Raw genomic sequence first — 25,672 nt, 5'->3', positions numbered from 1 at the left:
ATAGAGACAAACACTTCTTTTAGCCATCATGTTAAATTTTGATTGAATTTCAGCTGACAATTTCAAGAGAAAAATTTCACATAAACTGTCATTTCTCTGCAGTAGGGAACACTGCAGAGAAATATCTCCCTCTAATATCCAGTCTTTGTCTTGAAACATTTTGTAATCCTCCAAAGACATTTTCCTTACCTCCAACTCCTTTAAATATTTCCTGTAGTTTATATGTTACTGTTTTGTACATCTGTGATAACATGCACTACCCTCCTTAGCTATGGCTTTTCTATCTTTTTGGAACTATACATAGAAGTCAGTAATTTCCTATAGCTTTCACGTTACACAGATGTCTGATGCTGTGAAACAATAGAGCCACACATATAACATGATGAGAAAACAGCATAGCAAAGAATAACTTTAACCTGGATGAAAAGCATGTTAAGTAGGCCAAAATTAAGATGGCATTCCATAGCAGTATATGCTGATTAAAACCCCATTAGCAGACAAGTCACGCAAACATCTAAAAATATAGGAGGTGGTAGGGATAAAGGGAAATCAGAGTATTTCTCTCCCTCCTCTCAATTTAGGGCCTCTGAAGAAAAAGACAAGCCTAACCAAAGGAAAAAGGTATTTTTAATTTTAATCTAGTACTCATAAATATATTTAAATCAATGTAAGAATTAGTTTCAGTGGTAAAATAAAGCTTTACCAATGCAATTACTCATGCAGAGTATGTAAATACATATATATATTTGAAATCCTAGTTCATTATCTTAATGTTATTTCCATAGCACCTACATCAAAGAATATGTCAGTGTGAAGTTTTCAGTGATGTGATTTCAATTGAAACTCAGTCGAACAGCAAGACCAAAATAAAATGAACAGACTATTTGCAGGCAGTATTTCATTTTATAAGTATCACTGCATTGTATGCAGTATATGAAACATTTATAAATCTTGAAGGTCAATCTGATAATGTAAATATTAATAATACATAAGGAAGTGAATATATGCAGTAATTTACAGCAATGCTTCTTCATTCTTTAATAGTCTGGAGACATAAAGACTTGCAATATTTCAGAAGGATTTACCTGATTTGTGAGATACAATAAGCTCAAGAAGTTGGCGTCCTTCCTCTACCACTGCTTCTTTCAAAGCACAGTGGCTATCTACATTCAACTTAAAACTCTGCAGAAATAAAAGAAAAAAAAAGAGAGAGAGGGAAAAAGCCTCAGCATCAGCCGTTGGAGAGGCAGTTATCATAAAACACACTTACAAATTACTTGCTGGTTTTTATCAAGAACCACAACCCAATTCACCCAATAGCCAAACTAATTTGTGATACTAAAAGCTATTGATATTTTGGATCTGGGCTCAAAATGTTTCCATTAGATCAGCAAAGTGCATCTGTGTTGAAACAGCTGACAAATCTAGACATTCATTAGGTTTTATGAAAAGTCACAACCCGTAGGCTATATCTGGAGTAACAGAGTTCTATAAAATACACTAAATTTATGCCACCACATATGAGCTCTGTTTTTTTCAGAGTTCTTTGAAATGTTGGTGATAGCACTATTTATGAAACCATAAAAAAATTACAACATTGAATATATTGGCCTTATGTGCACTTATACAAATCTATTAATATTGTGTTCCTGAGTTAACTCTCATATCCATTTTCAAAGAACAAATCAGTCTGCTTTAGATCTCTGCCTTCTTAATTTTTAAAGCAACTATTTTTCAACCTTTTTTTTCCTAATATTTTTAGTAGTCTGCAAAGGATCTGTTTTAACAGTCAATAAAATATTTTATTCCTTTTTTTATTATTATTTTATTTTTACAAATTGCATTAAGATCTAGTAATAAAGGAAGCAGAAACATGATCTACTATATGTTATGCCATTTAATACACAAATGATAACTCGGATAAATCTTTTAATCATTTTCCAAACCTTCTCACTATACTTGCCTGTAAGAAAGAAACAAAATACAACAGAGAAAAGGATACTTGCTGTATTTAATCATAAATTGTGTGCAGAACTAAAACGCATACAGGCAACATATCTGCTCTTTGAAATGTCTATGGAATAAATGGAAACAATATTTGACCACTTGGAAAAAAAGAGCTTTTCCTTCTCTTGGGAATAAGTTAACTGGCAGAGATGAAAGGAGACTTTGCAAGTGCACATTCATAGCTTCTGGTTTTTATAAAACTTTATACTTCTTGAAATGGTAGTGACCATGCTAGAAATGGAGTGATAGGTAGCACAGAATACTCAAGAGCCCTCAATTCTTAAGGAAGCAAACATTTTCTTTCTTTCCTAACCCTTGCAGTCAGGTTGATTGGCATAGCAAAAAAAAATATTGCCAGAACAGTAATAAAATAAGGTACTTCTACTGTGATTTTTCATGCTTGAAAAAGGTATGTTGCTCAGACAGTCTTAACAGTTTTTCAGGCAGCATTGTACCTGACAGTGACAGAATGTTATTGAGAATTTTCCATTCCAATAAAGAGCAAGAAACAGAAATGTTGCTACCTTTAGCATTTTTACTAGCCCAATTCTCCTTGTAGGGACATCTGAATACATTGTTTTGTACCAGCTCCTGAACAACTGGGCCAGTCAAGAGAAGTTAAAAAGGAAAAAAGATGCCTAGTTTATGTCTGTCCCTTTCTTAAATCTAGAGTTTTATGAATCCAAATCTACAAGTTCTTTTTCTTTCGTAAGAGCATGTCTGAACAAGCACTGACAATATTTAATTTACTGTTTACTTAAAACAGGCTTGTACTGAATAGTTTGTAATCATGCACTTCACAGGAAATGCACTATGTGTGTGCCTCACACAGCAAAGAGAACCTAAAGGACCTGAGAGTAGGTTGTGTAATTTCATATAATTGAAGTTGAGTATAGATGCAGCTGGATGTGGTAGTGTCTCAAGATGATGTGGATGTGTTTGATAGGAAAATTGGAAAAGATGAGGTATTCTCTTTCATTAGGAAAAAAAAAAAAGACACTTGCTGTCCTAGAAAAGATTCATTTAACATAACGCACCAGATACCACAATACAGCTTGATTTTCAGGTGCACCTATTAACCAGTAATAACGTTAAACTGAAGAAGCAAAATAAGATGAATAAAGATGGGACCAAACTTTTGGTTTCTGACTAGCAATATTCTCCTTGTGCAAAATTCTTATTTTATGGATAAATTATGAGTGGCACACATGCCATGAACATGCATGAAATTTATTAGAAATAAACTTTTCCCAGCAGAGAGGCAGCAAGTTGTGGTTTAACCCTAGCCAGAAACTAAGCACAACACACAGCCTCTCACTTACTCCCCACTCAGTGGGATGGGGAAAATAATCAGAAGGGTAAAAGCAAGAAAATTTGTAGGTTAAGATACAAACAGTATTATAGGAAAAGCAAAAGCTGTGCACACATGCAAAGCAAAATGAGAAATTCATTCACCACTTCCCATGGTTCATCCATCCCCAGGAAAACAGGGCTTTATCACACATAACAGTGACTTGGGAAGAAAAATGCTGTAACGTCAAACATCTCCCCTTCCTCCTTCTTCCCCTAAATTTAGGTACTGAGCATAATGTCATATGGTATGGAATACCTCTTTGGTCACTTAGGGTCAGCTGTCACAGCTGTGTCCAGCTCCTTTTGCACCCCCAGCCGACTTGCTGGTCGTGTGGTACAAGGAGCAGAAAATGCCTAAGCTCTGTGCAAGCACTGCTCAGCAGTAACTGAAACAACCCTGTATTATCAATACAAATCTATAACATGGCCCCATACTACCTACTATGAAGAAAATTAGCTCTATCCCATCCAAAATCAGCACATATTAAAAGGAGAGAACCATTCATGTAAGTGGAAATAAACAGAAGTGAATGTTGTTGATGTAGTGCAGTATGAATTTTTAATTTAGAATTATATTTGTATATATAATTTCTAGTCATTTCCTAAGGAAAAAGAATTGGACAAGGAACAGTGGAAGACATAGCCCTCAATCAATGCTCAAGGTTTCTCATACCTGAGGGGCTGAATATGTGACACATGAAAAAGACAAGAGTTGAAGATGTAACAAGTATTACATGTATATACAATGGAGAAATGCAAATTTGCACAGCTAAAGATAAAATCAGAACAAATATTTGGAATGAAGGAAGACCTTCAAACACAGAGGTCCCCTCCCATCCTGGATATTTCCTGTTCCCTACCGTTTACTTAAGGCATTTGGAAAATTGTAACTCTAACAGCGTGTGACCCAGGTACTCTGCTCCCCTCCTCCTCTGATCTTCCTGATAATGAATGGAGCCTTTGCATGTGAAGAGAGGAAAGGAGGGAAGTCAATTAATCAAAGCCATTTTTCCAGGCACATTTGCAGCTATAGAGCAGTCTAAATATCACACATGAGCACGTAGACATTATGGAAAATGTATGTGCATTGGCCTGACAGCAGCTTTTTAAACAACACATTAATGTCATCCCTAGAACTACAGTGTATAAAACGTAGTTTACAAGCTGCAACAAGCAAAATTTCCTTACAAAGTTCTCTTCACTTTTTGTGATCACCACGTACCTATATATAACTATCAACTGCTCTAATTTAGCAAGAAAGGAAAAGTGAAGTAGGAATCATGCAGTTTTGGAAAAGCTACACAACTATAATAAATGAAATTAAAACACCAACAGGGTAAATACAAGGCGCCAGCAGTGCTATCTTCTGTTGATGGCGTGGGGCAAAGGAGCCCAGCCTTCACAAAATGAAGGTGTCCCCTCACTTTCAGGAAACTTATTGATCCAGAAGATTACAACAGTGCAGAACATCCATGGGTTAAAAAAGCAGCACCTCCTGATCTATGCTGGACTCTGAAAACACTAAAAATAAGAGAGCGCTTTCCCAGAATATAATAATCTCTCCCTCATATCTTACTATTCTGTACAAGTGAGGTTAAAAAAATTTGTGTGAAAAAAGAAATTTAAGTTCCTCATAGGATTTATTTGATGGTTGTAGCTACTTAAATTTAGGAAGCTTCTATTGTGTAGGTATCCTACACTGTGTACACATACTTTGCTCTGATATGAAACATTTCTCCCTCTGTTCTTAGAAAATCTTTATAATTTGGTAAAACACCTGAGTCTTTACCTATTCCTATCTGCAGTAAGGACAGATAACTAGAATTTTTTTGTTTGTTTGCTTCCAGAGAGGCACAGAGACTTACTATAAGCATGATTTTTTTTCAAGTCATAAGGTATCAGTTGATTGTTTCTAGTGTACTGTCTCTGAAACACAAATCAGCAATTAGGTATCATGTGAACCTACAATGTATGCATAAATATAGGTTAGTTTGGATGACACAGCAGTTTACATCTATTGTCAGATTAAGACAATGTATTAAAATAAATATCTTAATTTTCTCAGTTCAGTATACTATCAGAATGTGTCGTGGACTGGGGTACCCCTGAAGGAGAATTTTCTTGAGGTTAATTTTTTACATTTTTAAATACCTTTATGAATAATATTACTGTTTCTAGAGTGTTTATTTTTTAGAGCAATAGTACAGACAATTAAAAATTATCTGTCTTGGATTCTATGGTTTCAGAATTTGAAAAAGGAAGATTAATTTAAAATTTCCTAATAGAGTTTTTGAGAAATCTACACTACTGAAATATGGACTTCTATATTTAGGTATATTTGCACACATAATTTGGCTAAGAATATAGCACTTTTAATTATAACACCCACTGTGACAGATATAATTCAATTGTGAAATTCAGAGTAATGGAAACAGTTGCTGGTAGAAAAGATATGGAATGTCCATTCGTCTTAAAGGGATATGATTTGAAACAATTCCCGAAAAATTATTTTTATAGGCTCAATACACAGCTACTTCTGCAAGTCTACTTCTCCTGGCACAGTTACCTTCCAATAATTTGCTATGACAAAATACCAATATATCAAGTTCTGAACTCAATTTTTGGTCATGGAGTGGCAGCTGTCTATTTTCTTCTTCTTTTTTTTTTTTTCCTTCAGCATTTTTGATGACACAGAAAGTCTCTGTTTGGACAGTGCCTATTATTTAAGAATTTGTGTTAATAATTTAAGTTAATAACTTGAGTTAATAACCTAATAAGCCATGTAATAACCTAGTGGTATTTTCAGATTCCTGAATACTACCTACCAGTGACACTCAGTAAATAAAAAAAAGAACTACTGTGTAAGTTATCCTTATATTAACATGGAAATGGTTATACATTTAGCTTGTAGTAAAGCCTCACTTTTTAAATTAAGCTTACTTAGTATTAAATAAGCACCACTAGGATATGTTTTCCTGGGAACTAAATATTACATGTGAAATGGTTTCAGTCAATGTCTCCTTTGTTCATTCTTTCCATAAAACCTAGGTGTCTACAAAGAAGTCTTAATTTCCTTCTTTTCTTTTAAGCTGAATTTTCATCTGACTGACACTCCACCTGCTGAAAAGAACACAAGCACTATGGAAATGCTTTATGCAGCTCCATAGGCAAGGTTGAGTCTTAACAATTGCAGGGATTTTACCTTTGCTTTTTAGGGAGAGCGTGATGAACCCTCCTCTGAAGCAGCAGCACCCACTATGTGTTTTTTCTTCTCTTTCTGAAACTAAGAACGTGCCCTCCCTATAGCAATGATGACCAAGGGGCCAATTATCACCAAATGCTAAATCTGTAATGCCTAACACAAAATGACCATCATTTGCCTTACATGAACCAGACATTTTCTTCTGTAACCAATGGAAACTGTTAGATATTTTTTAAGAGTGAATAGTTAGTGGAAAGCAGATTTGGTCTTCTATCCTCTGCCACAATGAGAAGACTTTAAAAGATATTTTTTTTTTACTTTCTCTGGGGGCAATTCGTTCCACTGGCCTCTGTAGGCAGATAAAAACAGACAAAATAACTATTTCACTTTTTATGTTGATTCACAATACCAGATTATAATCTAAAATGCCTTTAAAATTTACATAAAACTGGGAACCTCACTACTGAAATCCCATAATCATCATGTGATATGGACATTGTGCTACTGTAGATGTAGATCAGATGTAAAATGGTTTGACTGCTCAGATAATTTCTCTCTGTAAATTTATCATTCATCTAAACATAATATTAACTGAAAATTCTGGGATCAAAATGCTTAGTAATGAGCTAACTATAGCAACCCTGGGAATGATTTTACCCTCTGATGATTGATATGCCTTCTCCATCTTTCACTTGATCTGAAGGTACTTTTGTCTGGGAGGAACCAACCACATTTACAAGGAGACAAACTGTTGGGTATTTAGTGAACAACAAGGGAAGTTTCTTTAAAAGTGGAAATGGTGGAACAAATAATAAGAAATAAATAAGACTAAGTGTTGATTAAAAGAAAGGTCCTGTCTGGTTTTGTCTATTTTATTTTCATGAATCTGAACATCAAGCAGAAAAAAAGAGTTAGTACAGTATGAGAAGGTATAGTAGGTGGGACTAATGGAGTTAATAAATTAAGAAGGAGAAAATTTAAGACAAATATGAAATTTCCCACGAAAGTCAGATCTATTACACTGTATAATAACCTCCTAAGGAAAACAGTGAAAGCCCAGATCCCTTGGGACCATTACATCTAGACTGGATAAAAATGTGGGAGTAAGGGCTGCAAATGCACTGACAGAGTAGTAACCTAGCTCTGTCACATGGCCACAGAATTTGTGTTGGGCGGGCAAAACTAAATACAAAGAGGCAGGCTCTACTCCAACAGCCCCATAGTAATTCATACTTCTGTAAAATCACCTCACCCCTTTCTTCGCTGTCACAGCTTCTGCCATATTGGTATTAAAAAATCAGTGGGGTTTTTCCCTTTGCTACATCTTAAACATGAATAACCCAACCTTCCTCACATTAAATGCTTTAGGTTTCTCAGTTTCTGTTTCTCACTCCTCATTGTGTTTGCCACCTTTTAGGTAATTTAGCCAAGTTTTGAATGCATAATTTTAGATATTGAGAAAAAGGATAGTTAGCCCTACTCTCCAGGATGCCTATTTTGCAGATTTAGAAGACATAGAGGCTATTTTTGTGGATATTTTTAATTTCAAATCCACATAAATTCCTCTGCAGCTAGCTGTAATTTATTTTTTCTGTGCTTCACTATGTAAATTTCTCTTTGATTGTGTCTGTCCAAACATATTTCACTGGCAAAAAAAAGTTCACATGAGGCTTCCTAAATTGAATCTCCGTTTGTCTATTATCAAGGGACAACGAGGGAAGAACACAGGCAGGAAATGGCATGGGTAAAATTGCTATACAGTGAAACAATTGCTAAGTTGCCATAATCATGGTGAATTGCACATGCAGCCCACTGTATACAATTGCCCTTAATCATTTCTTGCCTTCTTGAGATACTCAGAAAATATTATGCAGAAAACACAGTTTTCTGACTTGTTCTTCTGTCTTATCCTACACATTTCTAGGTACACCTCTTCCACTCAGAGACACACCATGCCCAAAAACTATTTAATCAAAATATGTCCAAGTCATATTGCCCTATCACATGCAGAAAAAAAACCAACCAAGAGATAACAGCTTTTGAAACCAAAGATGAATTCATGGGGCATTGCAGCCTTGGCAAATATGGAGTTACCAAGAGCAAAATAACTTACACTTGTATATTATTGAAATCTGATTTAAATTTACTTACTATCAGACCAAAATTAACTCTCTGGCATTAAATAATGCTATGTGGTTTTAAAACAGTTCTTTAAAGATTTTAGTTTCAGGGGAATATGAGGGAGATGTCATTTGTTTTATATATGTACAGACAAAAGTTTCCATGCAATTTGAAGGTGAACTAAAATTTCGTCTTAGCAAAATATACCAAATAAATTAAGATCCCAGCTTATTAACCCAATTCATTTGTAGAATTAAGAAAGAGAAAAGAAGTATCATAGGAGATGCAAATAAAAAATATTTACCAATCAAAGCCTCCATTCATTCATTTCCTGGATTTTCTCCATTCATTTCAGGTATTTCTCCTGAATGCTTTGGCATTGCAAACACCAAAACACAGACAGCAATTGTGCTATTCTGAGTACTTAAAATGTGAATGATATTATGTCTCTGAGTAACATAGCATAGAACCATGGGTGTGGTCAATAGTTTTTGGCAGATATTTAAATGTTGCTGAAAGTGTGCTTGTTTGTCCTTTGAGATGCTGGCATTATATTTTTTAATGATTTGCAATCTCCACATTTTATAAAAATAAATTTCATTTCATTTCCAAAAACAAATCACTTACTACTTCTATATTAATAATACCAGCATAACAATATTAAAAGTTCAGGCAATAGCATGCATTTTAGTAGGCAAAAAAAAATTAAAATTAAAAGAATTCCTACGTGATGCAATTTATTTGTAAAACAAACATTGATTTCAAATAATTGTTAAAGGTGTTTCAAAAGTTACTATTATAAATTTGTGTAAAGAGCATGACCAGGTTGTCATACACAAAGCTCCAAAGCTTCTAAGTCACAACTTACACAAAATACTTTTCACTAAAATTTTCTTATTAGGTTAGTGCCTAGTATTTTATAATGGTGATTTGATTTCATTGTATTATTATAGACACTGAATTCCCTGTATGCAAATAATGTCTTCTGCAGCCCAAACACACAACAGACCCAGTGGAATCCCTTTCACCATTCAGGCTTACAGTATCTCCTTTTTGGGATACCTCAGGACCTAAAAGTTCTACAGTTTTGGGTAGTAAGAATTGAGATAGAGCGAACATTTGCAACACTGCAAAATCAAATTACCCCACCTTGCTCAGAATTACCAACAAGTGCAAATGAATTAAAAAATTCCCAAAGTCTGAATTCTAACTTTTTAAACCTTAAAAATCATGCATTAAAAAAACTAAAACAAGAGAGCAATACATTTGTTCTTGAGGCACAGATCGTACACTATACTTTCACACATGTAGAATACAAGACTTCAAAATCCTCACAAGTGAGAGTTCAGATTTTGAACATTACCATTTCCCTTTTCCTTCAGTAGAAGAAGCAAAGCTATTTTAGGATGATATCCTAATGTGCTCTGCCTCTGGTTTAATACTTCCTCAGTCCAGAGATGACTGTGGCTCTCAGAACTAGAAAAGCTGGTACAGTTCTCCATGAAGATAGTTAACAACCAATATGTTACAGGCAGGCCCAGCAGAGCTACATTTTATTATGGGGCCCTATCCCCTTCCTATGCAAAACTGTGTAAATCTTGGGGGGCAGCAAAGACTGTCCTGGGAAGGTTTGAACCAATCCAAAACAAAAGTAAATGCAACATTCTTTTAATTTGCAGCTGCACAAAATACCTACACAGGGGTAAGTAGCTACAAATTTGAAAGACAGGATAGAAAAAAAGTACTACTCTTTAGAGTATGAAGTCTCTAAGAAAATTACAAAGAAACTATTTCTTAGTCTACAAGCTTGCACAAAACAAACCTCTGGAGTGGGACTATGTGTACAGGAAGACAGTAAATGAACATTCTCTTCCTTCATTAAAAACATATAGAGTAATAACTGACCCAAATCATAATAGATCTACTTCTGTGCTCCTACCACCATAACCATGGCCCACTCTTTCTCCTTACAAAGAAAATATTTGTGTCATCTTTTCCTCATTACATAACCTTATGGGAATCGTCTTTAGATCAAGCACAGTATTTTTGTATTGGTCAGGACAGTAGTGCTGTTATTAGAAGGCTAATATACCTGGATTTTCTTTCTTATATACTTGTTTTTACCCTTCCTTAGTCACCAAAAATGTTCCTTAAATTTGAAGAACAGTACAAACAGTTCAGAAACCTCAATTTTTCCCACAGCCTGCAACTTACATTCTCTAGGTTCAGACTATAAATACAGGTAGAGCCAAATGTATTGAAATGACAGTAACATTTCCTACACTTTAACTCAAGAAACAGAAAAGTTTACATACAGGTTATTGGGTTTACAGATTTTGAAAGCTGAATAATAGTCAAAACTGACAACATACTTGTATTCTGTTTGTTTAATTTCACTGTCTTACTTCCGATTAAATCATTTTATTAACCTGTGAAATCTGCTGAGTTTAGTCTACATCTCTTATTAGTATATTCTGCAGACTGCTTTCAATGGAAAAGGACACCCATTCAGGTCCCTATGCACACCCAAAATGCCTTTCAAGATAAAAAACACCAAAAAATTTAAAAATTCAACCTAACAGTAGGCTAAACAAATTCAAATCCAAATCCTTAGAGAAATAAAATATTAGACCACTCATGGTGCTCACTCTTTAGTACCACCATCCTGAAGAAAGTAGTCTATATTTTGAGGAAATTATCTAAATTAGCTGCCATGCACATTGGAAATTCCCATATAAGAAAAGTACAATACATAACTTAGCAATTCCAGAGGCTTTAATACCTTTAATAAAATTACCATTACCACTGCGACTACGAAGACAGTTGGTAGATTAGCCCAAGGCATGTGTATTTAACCTTATTTTCAATAAGAATAGATATTTAATACTCCTCTAAACCGACATTTTTCAGAAAATGAGATTTTCCAGGGAGATGAGAATGATCTTTTTTTCAGGCATAGCAGTCTTGTTACAAACAGACAATCAGGTATCATGAAATATCACTGAGGCATCATTACTTCACCAACACAATTTCTGAAATGTGAAAATACAATCTATTTTCTGTATGAAGGCGTTTGCTGTTCTCAGCTCAGAAATTGCTGAGCTATGATGTGGCCACAAACATTTATAACGGAGGCAGAAAAATTCTTATTTCATTTCTCTTTGGATAATAAAACTCAAGCCCCCTGTATCTTAAGAAGAATTTGGTTCTGAATGGAGATGACATCTTAACTTTATGTACAGAAGGAAAGGAAATGCTAGTGTGAATCAACTTGTCTAATTTCCTTTGAAATACTAATGACACTTGCACTATGATATTTTTAAGACTCTAAGAAGTAACGGAAATATGGTGACTGAGAAGGTTAATATAATGAACTGATTCTGGGCTAAAAAGGATTTTAATGTGGCACAAAGCTTGTGACTAAATTGGAGTAAATATTACTAACAGGGATCTGAAAAGAAAACTAAGAAATTACTGTTAATGCATATTATCAGTTAGCATATCCAAACCACATTTTGTACCGCAATAACTACATGCAATCCTCACCACTTGTGATCTTTACAGAACTATATTTGCTATTCTAGTTTCAACTAAATAGAACACATATTTTTGCCTAAAAAATCCAAGAAACCTCTTACTGAACAAAAATGAATAAAAATGCTTGACTACTAATTCCAAATTTCTAAGAAGATACCTTAATTAGTTTATCTCTACTGAAAAAATATTGTTTGCCAACACCTACTAATAATGCAATAAGTATTTAAAAAGTTGCACCTAAGTAAGTGTAAGATATTATATTTTTCATTTGCAGGATCCCATTTAAAATGCTTGTGTTCCCTAGCCCTAAGTATGACTCCAGACACAGAAGTGGCTTAGTACAATGACCTAAAAGCACACCGCACTACAGTGCAGAAGTAGGAGTTGTGCAGCAACAAGAAAACAAAGCACTGTGTTAACAACAAAGGAAAAAGTTAAAACTACAGAATTAAAAGTTCCAGACCTCAGCAAAATATATATAATACCTTTTGTCTAAACCTTTTCCTCCGTGGTTCACAGCAGCTAGCTTACTTCTTTACTGTGCTAAAACAATGTAAAGTTAAATGTGTTCTTTAGCCAGCTAAAATGGTCAAGAGATACATGGCGTATTTGTACATGCACATGTACATTCTTATTTGTCATACTAATACAATACTAAGCTGGTTAGAAAGTCTGCTTGGTTTCACAAGCACAGCAGTACCACCTAGACAGACGCGTTTAGCTCATAAGCTGCCTTCAGGATACTGTTTTTAATGAAAACTGATTTGCATACCACCAAGTCTATGCTTAGAGTCTGCTAGCAGCTGATTTTGATCAGGGTGCCAATGGGCAAGAATCAGCATAACAGAAAAGGAGAGATACAAATGATTAAGAGAATCAGAAACCATTTTCAGAAGTTCCTTTTTGGTAAGGTAAATGAAGCTATCTTTTCATTAGGAACTGATTTTAACCTAATTGTTCAAAAAATTTAAAACCTGCTTCATTTTTTCTCTAGTAGGACTGAGACCTTTGTGGAAAAGTAGATTTCTACTGAAAAACACGCCTGTTTTATGAAAACATATTAGTGTTTTCAACATCTGCTGGCTTGGGTGGCTGCCTGCAGAGTGCCAGATGTTCAAGGGGTAGCTGCTCCATGTCAGCTCTTCCATATGAATGGGAAGCACACAGCTCCCAAATCAGTTTAACCAACATTACTGAGTTGTGAAGACCTGTAAAATTGAAAGAATAATTTCAGTCACTGTTTCAGGGATCTCTGAGAGCATTTCAATTTATAGATTTGTGCTTTGGTGTTATCTAAAATGAAGCATATAGCAACTTTTGTTCTGCAGAACATCAGGGAGCTAGGTTTTAAAATTTGCAAGAAAATTGTTCTCTAAGCTGAAGATTGTCTGGTAGAGCACACATTCAAGATGTAGAATACCTTTCCGCTCGTAGAAAAAAATCATACTCCTTAGCAAAATGTATGGTTTCTCATCGCGGCAAAATCTATGGAGTGTTAAGTTGTAACTGTGATTTTAAGAATGAAATTCCAATAGGTCTTACAGTTACTAGTTATAATTGTGATAATTGTGGTGTATTTGGGTATCTGGCCTGTGCCTGTGTGCACACGCAGTGCATTTAGTTGTGAATTCCCTTGGTGGCCCAGGAACTCCCCATCTAGTCTCTGTGCAGATGAGATAATTGGAAAAAGACCAAATTGAGGAGAGGTTGCCTTCCACCTTCATCACAGTGTGCTTCACTGTTTCAGGAGCTGTCCAGGCAGGACTTCAGACACTTACAGAGAAGCCGCTGCAGGCAACTCTTGCTGAGCCAAGAGCAACAGACAAACACTATTCATGTGCTTCAAAGTGTTGATTAACATCTTGTGGACAGTATTGCCAGGCCAGGTATAAGAATTAACAAGAACAATTGTCTGGGAAATTGTACCAATTTAAGCTGATGTCATGCTAAGACACTTGTAATAGAGACTTGAATTGCCATCCTGTTCAAGAGATTTGACTCCTCACGTGAGCATTACTTTATGCAAAGATTTTCAAAAGCTGATGCTGTAGGTTTCTTACAATGCCTTTTGTTTTAAACACATTCTATTTATGTGTCTGTGCCTCACCATTTCTTGAAATGTCAAAGATGAAGAAAAGCAAGACTGAGTGGGGACAGATTTTAAAATTCAAATCTTTTTCAACAGTTTACATTAAAATCCTAAAGTGACAGCCTACAGTTTTACACACTGGAAAATTTGGGAGATGTTCACAACCTTCTCCTTGTCACCTCTGCAGAAATTTTCCCAACCAATGACAAAGGGAACAAGTACATTTTTTGTGTTTTCTTGTCCTGTTACTTTCTTTTCTTAAATTCTGACAGAAGAGATTTCATTCATAATTGAAAAATATTCCCCCTTTATGGCACTAATTTTGTCAGCAGAACAAATGTATTTCAAAGAAAATAGTACCACAGTTCATGTAATTGGTAACTTGTGCCAAAGGCTAAAGATATGTCCCTAACAATAAAATCAACTACATCGAGTTTTCACCCATTCCAGGATGAGAAAACCTGCACCAGTGAGGAATCAGTTATGAGATATGCTACGTGTGCACTACATAGGAAACAACCAAGACATTTTTTTTATTTTCTCATCTAGTTTACTACCAGTGTCTGTATTATAAACCCATAAGTCTGGAACCTAAGTTCCAAATCCTTTACTTTAGCATATCTTAGGCGAGTCTGACATGGATAAACTGACTGGTAAAAGAAGAAAATGAGACGTGTAAGCCCCTCACACCATGGCCTTACAATGCTCAGCTAAGGGAAATTTCAACAGTGAGCTTAACACAAATTGAAGTTCATATACTTCTGTTTAAACACAGATTAGGATGTCTGACAGATAAAAGCCACTGAAAAGCTGACAATCTAGTTAATACAAATAACTACCTTCTATGCTACAAAATGCTCTGTATTTTCTGTTGTGTAGAAACTACTAGGATAGCATACATTTTCTGAAATCCAAGACACAAAACTCAGTTATGGTTTTTCAGGTTATGCAGTGAGTTTTTCACTGGATATAGATGCCATAAAATAATTATAATATTATCAAATATAAAATAGAAACTGAACCATTCTTTCGATATTTTACTTCTGCAGTGAAGTAAAAAAATCCCCACCTTGCTTCATAACATAAAGATCTTGAAAGCATATGAGGATTTTCTTAGCCCAGATACACAGAGGGCAGCTGGGAGCCTAACTACTGACAGGGGAAAGCGCAGGTGCCCACATATTCATTCAGACTACCTCTAGCAATGAGTCTGGAGTTGCCTCTGAGCAGCTGTTCCACATTCCAGTCTGACAGAGATGGGTTTGGCCTCACCTCCTCAAGAGCCACATGGCAAAGTTGGAAGTAATTTGTCTGCAAATGAGCTACTGTCCTCCTCCCCATGGAAGAAAGGGGAAAAGAACCCGACTGTGAGAGTTACTCAGCCTGGTGATTGCCCTGTTACCTGGAATACATTTCTTTTTATCCAGTCAAGAGTAGAAATTGTGATTCTACTTGTAAAAGCTTCTCATCAGAAATTTCATGTTGCAGAGTACAAAGAAAACAAATTGAAGTGACCAATGCCTTTTCTGAGGTCTCACTTCACGATGTGCTCTGCGCCTTCAGAGCACCTGTAAACACAGTGGGAATCACGGGACTGAAGGCAAGGCAAAAACCTGAACTCTGCCACAAAAAAAAAAAATCTGCAACATGAGGAAAAATGAAGTGTCTTCATACTGCATTTGATAGACTACCACAATGGGCATTTACCCCAGTAACTGCCCATAGGCACTACTGCAACAGAAATGTTTAAGAGCAACAGACACGAGAGCTTTCTGTATAGCTGAAATCCCAAAGACAGTTTTCAGTTTGGTTTTAACAGTATGTGTAGTTGATGTATACTTAATTAATTTAATAATGGTCACTCCAGTATTACGGTAGGGATTAAGATGACATTTTTTCCTGTAACAGATCACGTGACTTCCTGGGACTGTCAAATAATTTTCTACCATAACATTATCAGAGACTGGAAATGAGGCTGAGCTTTGGGGGTTTATGATCTGATGTGGGCTCAGCTAATACACTGTTTCATATAACTGGGGTGTCTAGGTCATTGGCTCAGAGTAGTGCTATCACCACATTTTCTTCCATTTCATACTGGTAAGAACCTAAGATTTTGGCAGAAAGAGAGGAAATTTCTTAGTTTAATTTTCTGTACTTTTTTTTCTTTTTACAAGCTACAGTAGTTTAATTTTTACAAAGTTATCAGTACATATTTCAAGTACAGAAAATAATTTGTTGGTACCCTCATTAAAATAATTTGTTGGCATTTTCATTAAAATAAACTGCAACGCTGCAAATCTTACATTAAAATACAGATGCACACTAGTAATTAAAAAGCGATAATCAAATAAAAAGCACAGCAGAACACTTCAATTACTGATAGCAATCATAGTATATCTTGTCCTACCAAGTGTGTCTCCAGGTACAGTTTCAGGCTGTCTGTCTCTGCTTTAGGAGGAGTCCAGTTCTCTGTTGTTTCCATGGCTTCATTTAACCAGTGAATGAATTCATCCAGCTTGCTTACAAACCCCTTACCATGTAAGAAAAAAGAAAGAACAAGCATTTGTTAGTAAAATGGCAATGTGAAAAATGTATGCTCAATTTTATTGTATTTTTTTTAGCCAAAAGAGTAAAATTTTACCTCTTACAACCTAAAACAAACAAACAAACGAAGTGTTTCTGGGAATAATCCAATGTGATATTTTAGGACAAGACAATGTGGGATCCATATGACTGTGATGAAATAGAGAAAACAGCAAAGTTTTAGAGAATATGAGTGATATACATAAAAAGCTTCATAGAAATTATAATGAAAATTGAGCTTAAGACCTTGCACTGAGCAGACTGGTTTACTATGAGCACTGAATGTTGACAAAAGGACTGAACAAAGCTATATTAACAAGGTATACACAGCAGACCGAGGGAAGAAATTACTTGTCAGAACTTGGGTGTTGTGATTCCTGTTTTGGTTCATAGCATGAGACTCAGAGAGAGGAAATCAAACAGTAGATGAGGCAGAATATACAGCATTTAATATAAATATTGCTGATTGCATTTGAGCCACACAGATGGTGCTCCGGAGAAGACAGGAGCTCCTGCTTCTCAGGAGCACCATTTATTTCAAGATTAGTACCAATTATATTGTCTGATTAAAAATAGTGCCCCTGAATTTTCATGATTGGATGATTCTATCAGCACATACTGAGTACAGATAATTTTACCGAAGTCTTATCCACCACAAAGCAAGAGAGTAAATGGAATAAACTGACCGTGATGTTTATAAGCACCCTGAAAATTAACTCTGAAGAGGAATGTGCATCTATTACAAGTGTTGTAAGACTAGATTAAGTTAGGTCTAATACTGGTTATATTATTAGTCATTAGCTATGAATTTCCAGCATAGTGGGAATTTTAATTTCCAGTTGGATAACAACTCAGTATATACACTCAGTACCTCAGTCTCACCCCTCTATTAAATTATTTCTGCTAATTATTAGTCCATTCAGATAGCTAAAAGCAAACTAAGAACAGAACTTTTAAACATTCCTGAGTGTCTCAAGAGCCCAAATCCTCTTCTCCGAAGTTACACATGAAACTATTCAAATTCTAAACAAGACAGAAAAAGGAGTCTGAGCAGTAGGTGTACAGCTGTGTTATTTAAAGGGGCAATGGTAATAACCCAGACCAAGCAGAACCACACTTCCTTCAAAATTCAAAGCAGAAGAGCCATTTTGGTCCAGCACTGACAAGAATCGGGGTCCAGCAACCAACTCTTGTCTCCCAGGTGAAGCAGCAGTGCTTCTAAACCAAAGCTAGAGTCTGGCAGGAAGCTGCAGTGTATACTGCAGGCATGACAGCACCCACTTGAGCACTCTGAGGACAGTAATTCTTTTATGTGCCTCCCCACAAGACCTCAGGATATGGAAACTATTGCTGTCTCTATTTGTGGAATCCACTGTATATCAAACCATTATAAGGGAGAAAACTGGTATTGTGCAGGTTTCATTGTAGGCTATTTTCCAGCACATTCCAGAAAGAGGGAAGAAAGACAGAGAAAGCAACCCAGTGGCTATGGTGACTGAAACAACGTGCCTCTATTCTGGGGCAAGTAATGAAGGCAACTACATCTGCTGTCTTCCAACAGCAGGCTATCATATACCACAGGGGCTATGTTCCCCCATGTCAGTCTACGGACAGGGGCAGGGGCAAGATGTTCTCCTTGCTCCATTGCTTACTTTCTTCCAGCCCACAGTAGAGCATGAGATGCCAGACTGACAGAGGAGTGGGAGATGTGAGCTGAGAAGGAGAAGAGCAGGAGGAGTAAAATCCTTCTTGTCCCTCCAATAAATCTCTGCCTGCATTTTAGCAATGTGCTGTCCTTGGGAGACAAGGTGATATGGTAAGCAAAAAGGAAAAAAAAAAAGAAAAAAAGAAAAAGGCTCTCTCTTGTACATGCGTCATGTATTTTACGGAGACAGACACGTATAACATCTGCCGGCAGTACTCAATGTCTGTATGCCTTCAAAAGGGTGCTTGGAAACACTGAAGGCTTGCAGCAGTACAAAAAGCAACTATTAGCCACGGAGTTAGTTCTGTCCTCTCACAAAAGCTGCCTGCCTTGCAATGTCTGCTACTTCGCACTGGTGCTGACACTCGCAAGCATCCAGGTCGTGTGTCCCCTCACCGCCCAGGCCAGGCGGGCTGCGGGCCCCAGTGCGAGCGGGGAATGCCGGGACAAAAAAAAATAGAGAGAGTCTCTTACAGAGCCACGATGAGGCACGTTATCTGAGAAAAAGAAGAAAAAGAAAAAGAAAAAGAAAAAGAAAAAGAAAAAGAAAAAGAAAAAGAAAAAGAAAAAGAAAAAGAAAAAGAAAAAGAAAAAACTGGAAACGCCAGTGCCACCTGACACGTTGGGACCGCGGCGGGGGACACTGCGCCCGAGGGGCTGCCCGCGGCAGGGGGAGCAGCGGCCGCGGCCAGCCCCGGCGGGCTCTCTTCTGCCAGGCTGCACAAATCACAATAATCCTACCATTTTTCAAACGACGGCTATAAAATTTTATTGAAACCATTCACAAGCGCACATCTGTAGCAGCCGAGCGCGGCGGAGCGCGGGCCGCGGGAAGGGAAGGGCAGGGCGGGATGGGCGGCGCGGGCCGCCGGCTGAGGGAGCGCCGCGCGCCCGCCCGCGCGCCGTGCCTGGGCCCACAGCGCCACCTCCCGGCGCCGGGGCAGCACGGCGGGGACACCGGCGACGGCATAGCACCGAAGCGACACCCCTCTGCGCATACCGGGGCACAAATTACAGACGGTCCGGTTTCAGCTGCTAGAGAGCGTGAGAAATAGAAAATGATGTGTATCGCAAATCGTACGTGAGATTAAATCTCAGCAATGCAGGTCCCACTTCATTCGCCCTGAATTAGTGATCAAAACAATGCCCCCGGGTTTTCTTTTTTCACACCGGTGCCCAGGATTCCATCCTACTTATTTGAATAGCCTGAAGCCGGGGGGAAGGAAGGAGTCGCCTTTATCAGCCAGCCGGCAGCCCCGCGGCTCCCCCTGCCCGGGAGGGAGCGGCTCCGGCTCGGACACTGAGCCCCGTGCAAGCGTCCCCAAGGCGGCCGGCGGCTCGGGAGGCACGGAGCCGGCCGGACCCCGGGCGGGCTCGGGAGGCACGGAGCCGGCCGGACCCTGGGCGGGCTGGGGAGGCACGGCGCCGGCCGGACCCTGGGCGGGCTCGGGAGGCACGGAGCCGGCCGGACCCTGGGCGGCCTTTGCTCGCCTCTGACTCGTTCCCACAGGCTCTGAGGCTGAGGCCAGTGCTCGCCGCCGGCTGTAGCCGAGCTCTGGCACGAAGGACCCTGCCCGGCGGGCCCGGCTGGGCTGGGCAGCCAAAGGCACCAACAAACGCCGCCTGCTCTCCCACGCTTCGAGAAGGAGCGGTATCGGTGGTCCATTTAGCCCTGTCACAACTACAGATCCGGATCTTCAATCCCCTTAAGGCTCATAACAGAGTGGAAGCCCAAAACATAACTTATCCCTGACTGAAGGGCCACTGCCCCTCCACAGACTGACCGCCACGGAGCCAATTCTGTGTAATCAAGGTGGCCTAGTTAACTAGAGTTCAATTAATGATGTACATGTTGGCAGGGACACAAACAGCATTGGGATAGTTCCTCTCCTTACCATCTCAAATGTTCCCCAGGATACGTTTTAAATAAAAGGTGAAGACAAAACCAGTTCTAAAAAATAATGTGGAAAACATTGTCTAACAACACAAAATCTATTGTGAGTCTCTCACAGAGATATTTTTAAAAACAGATTACAAGATAAATTATATTAAAACAAAGGATAGGCAATCCTAAATAGATAATCCTAAATCCCAGTCCAGAATATTCAGTGAAAGAAATAAATTCATAGGGTGACAAACTTTAACCAACAGAGCAGATTTTTTTTTCTCTTCATTTAGTAAGATATTCATGACAACACTTTACATCCCTTTCTAGACACTTCTGACCTTTCTGCCTTTTTAAACTGAGATTACGTTTTTCTTTCTCTAGATATTTTTCTTCATCATTTTTAAGATGGGAAAAAGGAAGAAGTTTCAACAGGTAAAAACTTCAGTGAAAGTATGCTGATTTTTCCTATGTAAGGGTCTGATCTCTACTGCATCAAACTACAATGAAAATACTGTAAAATCCACCCAGCTTGTACTTTGGTAGAAATTAACAGGAAATTAAAACATTGTATTTTCCATCAAAATTTATTGGAAGTCGAAAACTCATAGCTGGCTACACTGAATCTAAAAATTATTGTACAATTCCTCAGAGAGAATAGAAGGGAACAGAACAGAAAAAAAAGACGCACCAATATAATCCAGTCTCTGCCTTTAGAGCAGCTGTTGCAGTTTTGCAAATATAATAGTTTTGCACTATGCTAGCAAGCTAGACATAAAAACTTGAGCTCCTACAGCATAAAATTATTCTTAGGCTACACTGCTTAGCAGAGAAACAAATGTTTCTGGTTGTTATTGGATGATTTGTAGCTGCTTCTATAGTAAAGTTTGAAGATAATGATAAAGCCATACCTCACATGGGAAATTTTTAAACAATGACCTTTAAAACCTTCAGCTTTCCATTTTGTTTCATGACAATTTTACAAATTCTCCAAGGGGGAAGAAGAAAGTCGTGATCACACACCCCTGCAAAAAAGCTAGAGTAAAAATGGCTTCATTCGAAATTTAGCACATACAAAGTTGGGAGTTTTTTGTGGTCTAATTATATTTTCTCTGGATGGGTAAGAATGAAAAAGACAATTCTAAGTATTGGGGGAGGAAGGAAGCTTAACTCAGTGTGTCTGCTTAATTATCTTATAAAATGAAAATATACTTAATTCAATTGTTCTGCACAATTAAGGAATTAATTAATTAACTGAAGTATTAAATATAAATTTGATGGGATTTGACAAAATATCTTGACACTTCCTTATCAATGACCAGAACACTCGATTTTTTTGCATCAAAAGAATGAGAATTCATTTGCTGAGTCATGCAAAGGCATGCTCAGAGGCCAAAGGCATGCATGGATATAGGGCTGAGGAAGGATGTGCCTGGAAATGTATCTCCTATCCTTGTTCTGTTAAATATAAGGTCATATGGGAGGTACAGATGCCCCATCTGCTGCAGGGCTGCAGGGCTCTCTACACCCAGTACAGCTGCACAAAGGATCTTGGTTTAGGTAGCCTGGTTTAGTCTGGCACGTGGGATTACAGAGCAGGAGAGCAGCTGTGCTGCTGGGCCGCCAGTGGGAGAAACCCTGGAGCACTGGGGCAATGCCTAGAGAGGTGGAACAAGTCTCGCCTGCAGTTTGTTACATTTAATAGGACTGTGTGTGTGTGTTCTATCCCAAATGTACATCATAAGAATGGAATATTTTTAATGCACACAGAAGTAGGTAGCCTTTGGCAACCAAGCAGTTTGTGCCTGACTCCATCCCTTCCTCCTGTTTGATGGATTCTGTTTAGATATTCCTCCCTAATCAGGATGAACGTTCAGCACACCTCACTGCTCACTGCCTGCGCCCCACTACTGCCTCTTGGCATGGACCAGCATTTCCTCACTCCCTGTATTTCTCCAACTTCCACAGTCCCCTCCTATGCTTTCCCATTGAATTTCAGAAGTTCACACCATCTCTTTCCACTTCCTAGTTTGCAGTAACAGACCCGGCAATGATGTTAATGCCACCACATGAGTTAATCAAATAAGTTTTGGTATCTGCTGGTCATAACTATGCTTCTGGAGTTGGTGGCACAGCCAATGCTCATGGTTTAAAAGGACAAAATAGAGCCCAGGATAAATATTATGGGCTGCCAGCAAAATAACAAGGAGCTGACCTAACTAAAAACTTCTGATAACAACTAGAAAGCCAGTGATTACTACTGAAGTGCTTGTGAGATTATAGAAAGGCTCCAGCTCCTGACAATATCTTTGCATGTTCTCATGGTTGTCAGGAGTGTTGCTCCGACATCTTTTCATTGGGTTGCAATTTTCTGAGCAGCACACAACTAAGACCTCCCAGAAAAGCTTTACTATCGCAGTCATAAAAAAATTGAGTTGGCTATTGAGTCACTTAAAACTAGGCACAAATGCCTCTCAGCTAGGTTATCACCACTTCTTGCACTAGAACTTTTAAAGTTTCCTAACTTCATGGCAGTGGTTTAATTTTACTTTTACATTACAAGCTCTCTCTTTTTTTTTTTTTTTTGGTCAGATAGGAAAGTAAACAGTTCTGGTGTTCAATAATTTTAGCACTTCAAATGATCTCATTTAGACTTTGAAGTTCAGCTTTCATTAATTGAATGGAATAGGAAAAGAGGCAGTTTCTGTCTGAGCTGAAGCTATCACTTTACAACTCCAGCTTTTATTGGACCACATTTAGAATGGAAGTAAACCAAAGCCCAGTTCTGTAGTTTTGAGCTTTAGTCCAAAAGCACATTTAGGGTTACCAAAAAACAGAATGTAGAAACATGCAACCTTTTTTTTATTGTTATTACAATAAAAGCAGCAGCATTTTATATGGCTTTAGTAGATTTTTTATATGGGATTCCTTTAGATGCGGAATTTGGATATACACACTTAAGGAAGTGCATATACCAAAATTAATATTGCCAAAATTATGCCATAAAACAGAGGAAGCAACTGCACCCAACTAGCATCATTACGAAAAGTTTTACAGTACTGATCCTAGATCAAATTTTTTGTTTCCATTTTGAGGGAAAAAAATCCCAGATTTATTGTGCCTACATGGCATGGGTAGCAAATTTATTTCAATATTTTTTGACTTGTAATTTCAAGCTATGCAATTTTAACACCACTCAATTTATTACTCTTACATTTTCCTTTTATGCATATGCTGGCTTATACTTAAGACACTTTTTCTCATTGCATTTCTAAAAGTACAAAGCCCTTCTAATGACCTAAAATAAGATTAAAATCAGAATAAAAGCAACACTCCAAACCATTAAATGCAAACATACTAAAATTATCTGGTAGAAGGCCTACTTTGTTCCACAAACCTCATCAGCATGGAAGCACCAGACAAGAGTGCTTATTAAATCACTACCCCAGACCTTTTTTCTTTCTACCTTTCCTTTTATTACACAAAGGGAGTTCTCTTCTTAAAAGAATTGGTTATGAGACTGTGTGCTTAAAAATGAATGCCCAATTTTGTTGCAAGCCAGCAGTGTTGTAAAGTTTGTTCCCAGTTTACAAAAAGACTGAGCTCACAGAGGTGTCTGTGTACAAGGATGGGCTGGCTCTTAGGGCACTTCTATCACAGAATACATTAAGAAAACCCTTTGTCCAACCACAAAAGGACTTGCATATTAGTCTCAGGAGGAACACATTCCTGTCCATGGACTTTATTTTCAAAAGGATAAAAGTGAGCTTTCTTCATAGGTAAAGGTAAGTCAAAGAAATCCAGGTACTCAAGAGGATGAGGCTGCAACAAACTGCCACGGTCAATTTAATTGGAGGTAGAGCCAGAGGCAACAATAAAACCATTAGCAATACAGATGTTAGGGATCCCAAAGGAACTAAGATGCCACAATAGAAAATATTCTTTGTGTGATATTGTCAAGATTCTTTGACAGGCAGTGACCTCACAGAAACATAAAACTGACCAAACACATCTGTAGGATGGAAATACTTAACATGCAGTTCAGGATATATTCACAAACAATTCAGAAATAGAACTTTGAGGCTTTCTCCTAAAGAAGTGCCACATTTACTCAATAACCACAGTTTATCAGAATGTGTGCCTTAAATGCTCCCTCCACACTGGTTAAAGATAAATATCAAATGCTTTTCTTAGTGGCCATCCATGTAAAGACATAACAACTTCTTCTTCTATATATTGTCTAGTTCAACATTTCAAAGACTGTTTAATTACACAAATGTTTCCTGAGTGCCACCTCTAGGCTTTGTGTCCCACCTACCACACACAGAAATTAATATTAAATGCATTTTCTCTAATGGACATCTATTGAATAGGCCATGAGTTATATGGATAGTCAGGCTCATTACTTTTCCTGGGTTTAGAGTCCAAGCTAATTTTCTATACTGTATTCTGACTATACCAGGAATAGCAAAAAAGATGTTTAATTTCTCTATTTCCTAAAGCTTTCTAGGTAAAAGAGCCACAATTATAAAGGTAGGATTTGCTTTAAAAGCATGAAAAGTGAAGAGAAACATGTGAAGTGTTACTTTTTAATCCACTATAAACAGCTATATTTGACAACAGTGCATCCAATTGTGCAATAGAAAGTTCACCGCCCCAATGGGACTGTTCACTTGATTTCTGCTTTTAGACAAAAAGCAGGTCATGGTAATCTGAATATTAAAAATCACTCTTTAATGTATCTCTGTAGATACTTAAACTTTTCCATGATGCTACAAACATAATTCTTTCTTTACCCTATGCATTGTCTTACCTTTGGCTCAAGGTGAAGATCTACCTTCTCTTTAAAAGTACTATCAAAAGGCCTTCACTGCTGTTGGAAACTTGCAAGATCTAAAAATGAGATTCTCAGTACCAGCACATTCACTGTGGAGCAAAGATAGATATGGGAAAACTAAGCCAATGCTTCCAGACAACCCTGTTCTAATTCTTACATTAGCAGAGAAGATTCCAACACCACTGGTAACATTTTCCCCAGCCTTTTGAAGGATCAGTGAACACTCAGAACCACAGAAACAAAATCTATGGGCTGGAAGGCCAGTGCTGGGGAGAAGTGTGTAGTCATGAGGCCAAGAGAGCTGTGCACAGGAATGCAATACAGCAGCATAGAAAAAGCCAGTGTCATTGTGG

The 25,672-nt window shown here is 37.6% G+C and overlaps 1 protein-coding gene across 3 annotated transcripts in view; it reads right to left on the bottom strand.

The window, feature by feature from the left end:
• The window catches only part of AKAP6 (A-kinase anchoring protein 6), a 212,372-nt gene that overhangs the window by 134,930 nt on the left and 51,770 nt on the right, over positions 1-25,672 (bottom strand). For all 3 annotated transcript variants that reach the window (XM_041484100.1, XM_041484101.1, XM_041484102.1), the window contains exons 5-6: positions 16,717-16,839; positions 1,086-1,182 (exon numbers count right to left, since the gene is read on the bottom strand). In XM_041484100.1, the coding sequence (XP_041340034.1) occupies positions 1,086-1,182; positions 16,717-16,839 (220 nt within the window). The remainder of the gene's footprint in view (positions 1-1,085; positions 1,183-16,716; positions 16,840-25,672) is intronic.

This window comes from Pyrgilauda ruficollis, unplaced genomic scaffold, assembly GCF_017590135.1.
Source record: "Pyrgilauda ruficollis isolate IOZ18807 unplaced genomic scaffold, ASM1759013v1 scaffold63, whole genome shotgun sequence".
Classification (NCBI taxonomy): domain Eukaryota; kingdom Metazoa; phylum Chordata; class Aves; order Passeriformes; family Passeridae; genus Pyrgilauda; species Pyrgilauda ruficollis.
Note: the sequence above shows the minus strand (reverse complement) of the source record. Positions and strands in the feature narration are given on the sequence as shown.